We start from the raw sequence: 13,048 nt of genomic DNA on the forward strand, positions 1-13,048 counted from the left end.
CTCTAAGGCGGGGAAATGAAAGAGTGGAACATGTGTCCAGTGTCCTGGCTTTTCAAGGGCTGCTTGAAGGACTGATTTCTGTCTCTCCTGACTGGGAATGCTGAAGGAAACAGTAGTAGACATTGGATGCCAGGGTCAGGGCAGCTAAGAACGAAGTGAGCACTGTAGTTTGTTATAGCACCGGGGAGACTGCAGTACTTTGAACAGACGCCACAGGGAGCAAGAGATTACAGGTTCTTGAGAACAGGGGCAAGCCTCTTTAACTTGGAAATTACATGTGCAAGCCCAAAGAAGATACATCTCCAGAAAAGGTTTGAGTGGCCTCCAGAATTTCTGGCCTGGCTGACTGGTGAAGGTCTTCCCCTGTACAAAGCAAGTCTGTAAAGACTGGGAGAGGTGGCTGTTTATTCAAATATTCAAATCTCAATACAGGTATATCTTGGAGATATTGCGGGTTCAGTTCCAGACCACAGCAATAAATTGAATATTACAGTAAAGTGAGTCAAATGAATTTTTTGGTTTTCCAGTGCATATAAAAGTTACATTTACACTGTACTATAGTCTATTAAGTGTGCAATATCATTATGTTAAAAAACAATGTACATACCTTAATTTTAAAATACTTTATTATTAAAAAATGCTAACCATCATCTGACAAGGCAGGGTTGTCACAAACCTTCAATTAGTAAAAAATGCAATATCTGCACAGTGCAATAAAGCGAAGTGCAATAAAACGAGGTTTGCCTGTAAATGATCACAAGGAATACAAAGAAACAGGGAAATACAGCCCACTCGAAGGAATGAAATAAATCTGCAGAAACCAACCTTAAAGAAATGTAGATCCAAGAATTACCAAAATAACTGCCTAAAAGATGCTCAGTCAGCTAAAACAAAACATAGACAAGTAAGTGAAATCAGGAAAACAGTGCATGAACAAAATGAAAATATATCAACAAAGAAATGTAAACTATAAAAAAGAACCAAACAAATTCTTGAGCTGAAGAATAAAATAACTGAGTTGAAAAATTCACAAGAAGGGTTCAACAGCAAATCTGATCAAGCAGAAGAAAGAACTGGCAAACTTGAAGATGGGTCATTTGAAATTTGAGTCAAAGGAGAAAAAAAAAAAAAAGAATGAAGAAAAGTGAAAAAGGGACCTCCCTGGCAGTCCAGTGGTTAAGACTCCACACTTCCACTGCAGGGGGCGCAGGTTCGATCCCTGGTTGGGGAAACTAAAATCCCGCATGCCACGTGGCGTGGCCAAAAAAAGAAAAAATGAATAAAACTTAAGGGACTTAAAGGACACCATCAAGCAGATCATTATATGCATTATGCAAGTCAGAGAAGGAGACGAGAGAGAGAAAGGGACAGAGATCTTATGTGAAGAAACTATGGCCGAAAACTTCCTAAACTGGGGGGAGGAAATTCAAGACAATGAACTCCAACTAGAATAAATCCAGAGACCCACACCAAGACACATTGTTATAATGACAACTTGGAATAGAAAGAAACTACCTCATCATAATAAAGGCCATATATAAAAAGTCCACAGCTGATATCATACTAACTGGTAAAACACTGAAAGCTTTTCCTCCAAGATCAGGAAACAAGATAAGGATGACCACTTTCACCACTTCTATTCAACATAGTACTGGAAGTTGCAGCCAGAGCAGGTAGGCAAGAAAAAGAATACTAGGCATTAAATTAGAAAGTATAATCCCCCCAAACAAAAACAAATTTCAAAAATTTACACATAATTTGGACATATCACTAGAGTTTAAATATTTAATGTAAAGGAGAAACATTTTAAGATATATTAAAAGCTCTCGACAGAAAGAGAAAATAAATTTATGTTGTATTGCTTCTGTTGGTAGGGGGCAGAATTATAGAGATGGAGAGCTCATCTTCATATAAGAAAGAGTTTTCTAAGAACCATAACTGTTCCGACATATTTACCCAGGATGCCATAGAAAACAGTCCCAGCATTGGTTATCATATAGCTGACTAGCACTTGGTTAAGGGTACTTTTTGCATTTTCAAATACCAGAAATGGAATGGAAAATCATATTTTGGTTTCCATAGGCACATGTAAAATGAATCACTTTTGGCTCAGGGCAGTGCATGGCCTGCTGTTCCTCTGTTTCTTCCCAGAATCAGTGTTTCTCCAGCCCCATCTGTCACCCCACCAATCAGATGGGATAGCTTGCCAAGTCTGACACATTCAATAACAAGCGAGACAACTTTTTCTAGCATTTGTATTAATGGTTAAACTAGTTACAAAGGAAGACCTACCTCTATGACACAAGCTCTGAGAAATGTCTTATTTCTTTTGCAAAAGCAGCTCTGAATAGGCCAACACCAAAGCCATTGAAGAAACTGAATAATAATTCTGGTACTCATCTCACTAAATTAATTACCTTAAGTCCTTATCCTTTTGTAAATTGAGATATAATTTCCTTATGATAAATTCAGAGATTTTAAGTGCAGAATTAAATGAATTTTGACAGAGTATATACCCATGTAATTATTACTCCAGCCAAGATACAGGACATTTTTATTACTCCAGAAAGTTCCCTAGTGCCCCTTTCCTGTCGGTGACTTGTCCCCTCAGTGACATCGATTACCTACTACCAGACTTCCCTTCAGATTATCTCTCAGCTAGGATCTGAGACCGTTCCTATATTGCTCAATCATCAGTATAAACATCATGTCACATATATGCAAGGAAAAAAAAAAGCAAATGAAACAAAATGGTAACAGAGGTTAGCTGGTAGAATTCTGAGCGGTTTTATTTTTTTCTTTATACTCTTCCACATTTTCTCAATTTTCTTCAATGACATGAATTCATGTTTACACTTTAAAACTAAAAAGAAATATAATTTTGTTTCTACCATATGATCACAACCATGAAAAATAATTCACAGCAGAATGACAAGAAAGAAGGAAATATACCAGTATATCTTAGTAGTGGTTCTTTCTGGTAAATAGGATCATGGGTATTTTTATTTCTTCTAATTTTCCCCCCAAATTTAAAAACACTTATTTATTATTTCTGAGATACACAAAACACCCTATTTCAAAAGATGAGGCCAGAAATGGTTCTTTGAGAATTTCATAATACACTGCTTATGTCAGAAAGCTGCTGAAATCATGTTTTGAGGAAATAAATGAGTTGAGAATTCAAGTCTATTAATTGCAAGTTGCCTTTTCATTTCCTCCTAAGAAGTTATATCTTATTTCATAATCCATGACTGATTCTGGCTTGCTGTCATATTTTTGGTGCTATAACTATTTATTTGGTTTGGTTTTTTTTTTTTGAAGATTATTTTGAAATAACCTCAGACTTATAGAAGAGTTGTGAATACAGTACAGAGAACTCTTTTTTCTTGAGAATCATTTGAGAGTAAATTGCCAACCTCGTCCCCCAATAATTTCATGCGTATATCCTGCAAATAAAAACAGTCTCTAGATAACCACATACAACCATCAAAATCAGGAACTGTTACCATGACACATTTTAACCAAGCTCACAAAAATCAAAGACAAAGAGAGAACTTTGAAAGCAGTGAGAGGAAAAAGACTCATCACACACAAGGGAATCCTGATAAGGCTGTAAGAAGATTCTTCAGCAGAAATCTTGCAGGCCAGGAGAGAGTAGGCTGATACATTCAATGTGCTCAAAGAAAAATATCAAATGAGAATACTTTATCCAGGAAAATTGTTCTTCAGAAATGAAGAAGAAATAAAGACTTTCCCAGACAAATAAAAGGAGAAAGAATTTATCGCCACTGGACCTGCCTGAAAGGATGTTTACTAGTAACAGGAAAATATATGAAAGTGTGAAATTCAGTGCTAAATGTAAATACTGGGTTGGCCAAAATGTTCGTTCAGGTTTTCTGTAACATCTTATGGAAAAACCCAAACAAACTTTTTTGGCCAACCCAATATATAGTCAAATTACTCTATACTCTATTACTGCAGTGGTGGTGTGTAGATCACTTTGAACTCTAGTATATAGGTTAAAAGACAAAAGTATTAAAAGTAACTATAGCTACAATATTTTGTTAATGGATACACAAGATTAAAATACATAAATTGGGATACCAATAACATAACTCGTTGGGGGGAGGCAAGTAAATATGTAGAGTTTTTAAATGCAATTGAAGTTACGTTACTGTCAGCTTAAAATGGACTGTCATAAGATGTATTATGAAAGCCTCATGGTACTGTTAGTACCACCAAGGAAAAAAATGATAAAGAGAAAAGAATCAAAGGATACCATGACCAAAAACGATCAACTCATAAAGAAAGACAGTGAGGGACTTCCCTGGTGGCACAGTGGTTGAGAATCCACCTGCCAATGCAGGGAACACTGGTTCAAGCCCTGGTCCAGGAAGATCCCACATGCCACGGAGCATCTAAGCCCGTGTGCCACAACTACTGAGCTTGTGCTCTGGAGCCTGTGAGCCACAACTACTGAGCCCATGTACCACAACTACTGAAGCCCATTCATCTAGAGCCTGTGCTCTACAACAAGAGAAGCCACCGCAGTGAGAAGCCTGCACACTGCAACAAAGAGTAGCCCCTGCTCGTCACTAGAGAAAGCCCACATGCAGCAACAAAAACCCAATGCAGCCAAAAATAAATAAATAATTTTAAAAAAAATAAAAAGAAAGACAGTGAGAGGAAGAAAGGAACTATAAAACAATCAGAAAGCAGGTAACAAAATGGCAATAAGTTCTTACCTATCAATAATTACTCTAAATGTAAATAGTCTAAATATTCCAATTAAAAGACAAAGAGTAGCTCAATTCATAAATAAGACTCAACTATATGCTGCCTACAAAAGATTCACGCTTTAAGGACACTCATAGGCCAAAAGTGGAAGGATGAAAAAATATTCCATGTGGATGGAAAAATACTCTGTGCAAATGGAAACCAAAGGAGAGCAGGTGTAGCATATCACACAAAACAGACTTAAAGTCAAAAGCTGTAACAAGAGAAAAAGAAGGTCATTATATAATAAAGGGATCAATTCCTTAAGAGGATATAAAAACTGTAAATATGTATGCTCCCAATATTGGAGTACCTAAACAGATCTGATGATAAAAATAGGCAGCAATACAATAATAGTAGGGGACTTCAATACCCTGCTCTCAACAATGGATAAAATATCCAGACAGAAATACATTATGAACTAATGAATTTGAGCTACACTTTAGACCAAGTTGCGTTACAGACATATACAGAACATTCCAACCAATGGCAACAGAACACACATTCTTCTCAAGTGCCCATGGAACATTCTCCAGGACGCATCATATGTTAGGTCAGAAAACAAATTTAATAAGATTAAAATCTTATTAAGTATCTTTTCTGACTACATGGTATAAAATTAGAAGTCAATAATGGGAGGAAAGCTGGAAAACTCACCTATATATGGATTAAACAACACATTCTGAAAAAACAGTGGATCAAGGGTAAATGTTTTAAAATGTTTGAGGTGAATGAAAATAGAAACACAAATACAGAAATTGATGGGATTCAGCAAAAGCATTTCTAAGAGAGTAGTTTACAGTGATAAACACCTACATTAAGAAAAAAGAAAGAACTCAAACAACCTAACTTTACATCTCAAGGAAATAGAAAAGGAAGAACAAACTTAGTTGATGGGGAGAAATAATAAAGATTAGAGCAGAAATAAATAGAGACTAGAAAGACAGTAGAAAAGATCAATGAAACTAAGTTGGCTTTTTGAAAAGATAAAATTGACAAATCTTCAGCTAGACTTACCAAGAAAAAAGGGAAATGACTCAATAAAATTATAAATGAGGGAGGAGACATTGTAACTGATACCACAGAAATACAAAGAATCATAAGAGACTATGAACAATTTATGCCAACAGATTAGATAATTTAGGAGAAATGGATAAATCCCTAGAAACACACAACTTACCATGACTGAATCATGAAGTAAAAGAAAAACTGAGCAGACCAATAACAATCAAGGGGATTAGGAGATCGAATAAGTCATCAAAAACCTCCAAACATATAAAATCCAGATGGCTTCACAGATGAATTCTACCAAACATTTAAAGAAGAATTAATAACAATCCTTCTCAAACTCTTTCAAAAACTTGAAGAGGAAGGAACACTTTCTAACTCATTTTATGAGACCAACATTACCCTGATACCAAGCCAAACAAAGACACTACAGGAAAAGAAAATTACAGGCTGCTATCCATGATTGTTCATAGATGCAAAAATCTGCATTAAATTCAAGAGCACATTAAAAGGATCATACACTATGATCTAGTGGGATTCGTCCCTGGATTGCAAAGATGGCTCAACATGTAAATCAATAAATGTGATATACCACATTAACAAAATGAAAGATAAATATATGATCATCTCAATAGATGCAGAAAAAGCACTTGACAGAGTTCAACATCCATTTGTGATAAAACCTCTCAACAGATTAGGTGTAGAAGGAATGTTTCTCAACATAACAAAGATGATACAGAGAACCCCACAGCTAACATCATAATCAGTAGTGAAAAGTTAAAAGCCTCTCCTGTGAGATCAGGAACAAGACAAGGGTGCCCATAATTACCACTGTGTGCTATTTAACATAGTAAACTGTAAGCTGAAGCCAGAGTAATTAGGCAAGAATGATAAATAAAAGGCATCCAAATTAGAAAGAAAATTAAAATTTTTTTTTTGCAGGTGACATGATCTTATATGTAGAAAACCCTGAAGACTCCACTGAAAATTGTTAGAACTAATAAATTCAGTTAAGTTACAGAATACAAAATTACCGTACAGAAATCAGTTGCATTTCTATATACCAACAACAAAGTATCTGAAAGAGAAATTAAGAAAGAAATCTCATTTACAGCACCATCAAAAGCAATAAAATACTTAGGAATAATTTAACAAAGGAGGTGAAAGACATGTACACTGAAAACTATAAGACATTGATGAAAGAGATTCAGGAAGACATGAATAATGGATAGATACCCTGTGTTCTTGAATTGGAAGGACTGGTATTGTTAAAATGTCCATACTACCCAAAGCAATCTACAGATTCAGTGTAGTCCATATGAAAATCCCAATGGCATTTTACACAGAAATAGAAAAAACTACCCCGAAATTTGTATGGAACCACAAAAGACTTTAAATTAAAAAAGCATTCCTGAGATGAAAAACAAAGCTAGAGGCATCACACCACCTGATTTAAACCCATATTACAAAGCTGTAGTAATCCAAACAGTGTGGTACTGACCTAAAAACAGGCACATAGATCACTGGAACAGAATAAAGAGCAGGGCATAAACCTATGCATATATAGTCTGCTGATTTTTGACACCAAGAACACACAGTGGGAAAAGGATAGTCTTCAATCAGTGGTTCTGGGAAAACTGGATGGCCACATGCCAAAGAATGAAACTGGACCCCTATCTTACACCATTCACAAAAATTATCTTGAGATGTATCAAGGACAAATAGAGCTGTTCAAAAAAAAGGGACTTACCTGAAACTGTAAAACTCTTAGAAGAAAACACAGGGAAAAATTCTTGACATTGGTCTGGGCAATGATTTCTTGGGTAAGACACCAAGCATACAGGAAATGAAAGCTGAAATAAACAAATAGGGCTGCATCAAACTAAAGAGCCTCCACACAGCAAAGGAAACAATCAATAAATTGATACTTTACAGAAGAGGGAAAGTATTTGCAAGCTGTATATCTGATTAGGGGTTAATATCCGAAGTATAAAGAACTCAGAAAACTAATAACCAAAAAGCAAATACTCCAATTAGAAAATGGGCAGAGGAACTGAATACACATATTTCCAAAGAAGACATTCAGATGGCCAACAGATATATGAAAAGTTGCTCAACATCATTAATCATCAGGGAAATACAAATCAAAACCACGAGATACCACCTCACACCTGTTAGAATTGGCTGTCATCAAAAAGACAAGAGACAAGTGTTGGCGAGGATACAGAGAAAAGAGAACTCTGGTGCACTGTTGGTGAGAATATCAGTTGGTGCAGACACTATGGAAAAGACTGTGGTGGGTCTTCAAAAAATTAAAAATAGGACTATCACATGATTCAGCAGTCCCACTGGGTCCCTCCTGGGTATATATTACCCAGTAATTACCCAGTAATAAAGTGCAGTCCCTCCTGGGTATATATCCAAAGGAATTGAAATCAGTGTATTGAAGAGATACGTGTACACCCATTTTCATCACAGCATTATGCACAATAACCAAGAGATGGAAACAACCTAAATGTTCTTCCAGAGATGAAAAGGATAACGAAAAATGTGGCTTATATATACAGTGGAATATTATTCAGCCATGAGAGAAGGAAATCCTGCCATTTGCTACAACATGAATGAACCTGGAGGGCATTATGCTAAGTGAAATAAGTCAGAGAAATACCAATACTGTATGGTTTCACTTAGACTGGAATCTAAAAAGAAAAAAAAAAAGGCTGTTTCATAGAAACAGAGATTTGAATGGCAGTTGCCTTGGGCTGGGGGAAGGGGAAATAGGGCAATATAGATCAAAGGGTACAAATTTTCAATTATAAGTAGTAGTTCCGAGGATCTAATGTACAACATGGTTGCTATAGTTAATAATATGGAATTGTATACTTGAAAGTTGCTGAGAGTAGGTCTTAAGCATTCTTATCACACACAGAGTGAACTGTCAGGTGATGGATGTGTTAAGTGTCTTGATCTTGATAATCATTCCACGATGCATATGTACGTCAAAACAGCACATTGTACACTTTAAAGATATAGTTATATCTGTCCATTACCCCTCAATTTTATTTTTAAATAACTTTTTCATGAAATTCATTAGGATTTTGATAAAAGTGGAAATAAATGTGTGTGTTCAATCAGCCATCTTGAATCCAAAGCATGGACATAGCATTTTTGAGCAAATTAAAAAAAAATTTTTTAATATATATATATTTTTTATCAAAGTATAGTCGATTTACAATGTTGGGTTAGTTTCAGTTGTACAGCCAAGTGATTCAGTTATACGTACATTCTCAATTTTTAAAAATGAAAAAAATACGAGGAAATTAACAGGATTTAGGATGACTGCCTTTTTTTTTTTTTTTTTTTTAAAACCCCATCCTTGTCGTGACAGGGAAAGTCTTGCATGAGGAGCACGTTGAACTCTTGATGGAGGAGTTTGCATTCCTGAAAAAAGAAGTGGTGGGGAAGGACCTGCTGAAAGGGTCTCTCGTCTTCACAGGTCAGCCCTTGGTGGGATCACAGGTCATATGTAACTGGTGAGGCTGGTGGAGGGTTACTGGGTTCTGAGCTCTCTAGGATGTGAGCTTGGATTCATGTCTGCTAAAGACGTTCTGACTGAGGGCCGATTTAATTTTCCCACGCACCCACAGACAATAAAAATAATCTATTTTTCTTCTTTCCTCAAATGAGATCTGATTGCTCAGTGGGCCTTGGGGAAACGTGTTAGAAATCTCGAGCACATTTATGCTTTTGGCCCAATCGATTAGGTAGAATTTTCTCTCATGAAATCTTGACGAGTTGGAGATTATTTTTCCACAGGAGGTTAAACATGAAAGCTCTCTTTGCTAAAGGACCGAGGAGGTTCTTGGAGAAGAGAACGTGTTTATACTTCTCTGTGGAGCAAATAGAATATGCATAGACCCTTTCTTCCTCCAACATGTTATCAGGACGTTGGCTGTGGCCAAGATATTTGATCTGTATATTCAGCTATTTACTTTATGTTGGTCATTCTTTGAGCACCTCCATTAGCAGAAGGAAATGAACAGCCTGGAGCCTCAAGGTCTGCAGTCTCCTTTGGGTGGACTCCTTGGATTTGTCTCCACCCTAAGGCGTCTGGGCCACCTTTCCTGAGGGCTTTCTATACAGAAACAAAACCGACATTGTCAAGTGGTAAAACCATTCATCTGTTTGTGAGTTTCCAGAAAATATACAGTAGTGGAATCTCATTTCAAAATCCATTTTCAGGGACTTCCCTGGCGGTACAATGGTTAGGACTCTGCGTTTCCACTGCGCGGGGGGCATGGGTTCAACCCCTGGTTGGGGAACTAAGATCCTGCATGCCGTGAGGTGCAGCCAAAAAAAAAAGAATGGCACAAAATCCATCTTCATCCTTTAAAATGATGATATAATGAGAGTTGTGGAGACAATAATAACCATTAATTTGCACAAGGAACTGGGCTAAGTATGTGACATTATTTCATGTTAATTCATATGATAATCCTATAAAGTGGGTATTTATTACCCCCATTATACAGATTTTTTTAAATGAAGCTCAGAGAAGTGAGTAGCTTCACAAATAACCCAACAGTTATGTGGCGGAGGCAGACAGATTGGAGCTCAGACTTGTAGCAGCTGTTCAGTCCTCTGCAAACAACAAGAGCAGACAGGAACCAGCCCAGAGGGAGCTGCCTTTCCTTTGTAAGTTTCATACTTAGGTCCTAGTGATTTGAAACCATGTTGTCTATGAAACTTACAATCTTTGTTTTTTCTTTTTATTTACTTTGCTTGTTTTCTTTAGAACATACTCATAATTATTAGTTGTTTTAAGTCAATATCAAAGTTTTAAGAAATCTTTGGTTTAAAGAGCAGTGTAACAGATATGAAGTCTTATAAATCTAGGTTATTTTTAAAATTTAGGCTGGGAAGAGAGGGGAGCAGTATCTTGACCAGATTTCTCGTACAGATACTCGTTGCAATATACTGTTGTACAGGAGATTATGAAGACTGAGAAAACACTTAGTGCTGATATTGACTACTTTATAGGAATTACTACTTTCTCCACATCTATCACAATTCCTTCACTCCCTTATCACTTACACAGACAGTTATATGGTATTTATAGGAATATAGGCTTGAGGGACTAAAATACATTAATTCTTTTACTTCTTTAAGTCACTAACTGAAGGGAATATATGTTTACATATATGTGTGTGTGTGTGTGCATACACACACACACACACACACACACACACGTTAGAAGCCTAAAACATTTTTATTACCCTGTGGGCCAGATGGACTGCAATTTCCAGTGAAATATTTTATTTTACCAACAAAGTGAATTTAAGAAACAGGACAAAAGGGAGACGTTTTTATGAAAGTCTCCATCAGAATTAGTCATCTTGCACACCCCCGTCACAAGGTAGGTTGTGTGTCCTGATCACCCAGCCACATCTGTTCGCTCCCTGTCACGTCCCGCATGCCCCCCAGCTGTCAGCCCCGCCCCTCCAGTCCCCGCCATGTCTGTAATTCCCCACAGCTGGCCCCCTGGAAGAAGAACGGTTTGGCTTCCCTGCATTCAGCGGCATCTCTCGCCTGACCTGGCTGGTCTCCCTCTTTGGGGAGCTTTCTCTCGTGTCCGCCACTTTGGAAGAGAGAAAAGAAGATCAGTATATGAAGATGACTGTGTGCTTGGAGACCGAGAACAAAAGGTAGGTCATGAGAAGCTGCGAGGAGAAGGCAAGGATATCCTCATGTGTTCACAAGGGAGATATGGGGGACCCAGGGGCCTAGACCCGCACCTTTGACTCCAGAAGGGCCGTCTGCTTATGCCAGTGGAACAGGTGCTGGGATTTCACTTACGCTGCCTCATGCCATCCTCCCAGCAGCCCTGTAAGGTTAAGAGAAGCTTACAGATTTGAGCAGGTTGTCTAAGCCACACAAGTGAGCAGTATCCAGTTCTGTGGCCTGAATTGTTTCCAACATTTTATGGTGAAAGATTCAGGCATTGGTGAGTTGAAAGAATTTTGCAGTGAGCATCCATCCAGCTACGTAGATCCTGCCGTTAACATTGTACTCCGCTTGCTTATCACATGCCCAACTATTTCTCAGCTTTATCACCACATCATATGTCATAATGTTGCCAAAATGTTGATTCTTTATTTTTCATACCAAGTCTTTTTTTTATTATTTAAAAATGTTCAAGAGACTTTAAAATGGCCCAGAGACCCAAAGGTGTTCGTGTCAAATATAAGATCACACTGAGGTGGGGTCTGTTGGTTCCTCCTTTGCTAAAGCCTCCGTTTGATCCTGGATCATGACACACCCTGATAATTCTTCTAGGTGGGTAGTGGTGATACCCTCTGATTCCCAGCATCTTCCGTAAATGGCTATCAGTCCCCTAATGACGAAAAATGCAATCCCAGAAATAATACACTTGCAGATTCTACTTGAACATCCTTCCAGTATTATTTTTCGAAACCAAGTCCCCTACTGATCCATCTGGGAGGCTGAGATAATGAGTCCCATCTGACAGTAAATGTAGATCTTTCACCAGCAAACACCCTTCAAGATAAAATGCCTCATACCAAGTCTTTTTAAACATAAGGAGCCTCTGCGAGTCATTTGCCCACACAGTTTCTTAAGTTACAGCTGCCTTCCAACAACCTATGGAACAGAGCAGAACCTCAGCAGAGGATGGGGAGGAAGGCAGACATGACCTTGAAAGGTCACATAAAAGGACCAGCAAGACCAGGATCACTGCTTAAATCCCAGTTGTACTAGTATTTGCTAACATTTCCTGAGTTCTTACCATGTACCAGGGCCTAGTCCTTTTATAAGGATTTTCTCATATAATCTTTATACCAACTCTCCGGAGGGGGCATTATTATGATTATTATTATGATCACCTAGGAAACTATGAGGCTCAGAGAGGTTAAGAAACTTGCTAAGGGCACATAGCTAACAAGTGATTGTGTGAGAATCACGCTCAGACAGCCTGTCTCTGGTTCCCAGATGGTCACACCTCCACAGAAATGCACAGGAAGGGCACGAGAAGGGAATAGTACTGAAAACATGCCAGACCTTGTCTTTAATTCATCCTGTAGCCCTCACCTGTCAATGAGGTTGGGTATCATTAGCCTCAGGTCCCAGATTATCCAGGAAAACACAGTGCAGTTTACTCCCAAGCCCGTGTTCTTCCCATTTTACCAGCAGATTTCAAACTTTGTAAAAAAAAAAAAAAAAAAAAAAAAAAATTAAAACACTTTTC

General features: G+C 37.6%; 1 protein-coding gene across 1 annotated transcript in view; it reads left to right on the top strand.

Moving 5' to 3' along the window:
• Positions 1 to 13,048, top strand: part of BLVRA (biliverdin reductase A) — a 44,206-nt gene that overhangs the window by 28,825 nt on the left and 2,333 nt on the right. The window contains exons 5-6 of the mRNA XM_007446988.1: positions 9,173 to 9,280; positions 11,318 to 11,489. Coding sequence (XP_007447050.1) covers positions 9,173 to 9,280; positions 11,318 to 11,489 — 280 coding nt within the window. The remainder of the gene's footprint in view (positions 1 to 9,172; positions 9,281 to 11,317; positions 11,490 to 13,048) is intronic.

The sequence above is a fragment of the Lipotes vexillifer genome, unplaced genomic scaffold (assembly GCF_000442215.2).
Source record: "Lipotes vexillifer unplaced genomic scaffold, Lipotes_vexillifer_v1.1 scaffold1359, whole genome shotgun sequence".
Classification (NCBI taxonomy): domain Eukaryota; kingdom Metazoa; phylum Chordata; class Mammalia; order Artiodactyla; family Lipotidae; genus Lipotes; species Lipotes vexillifer.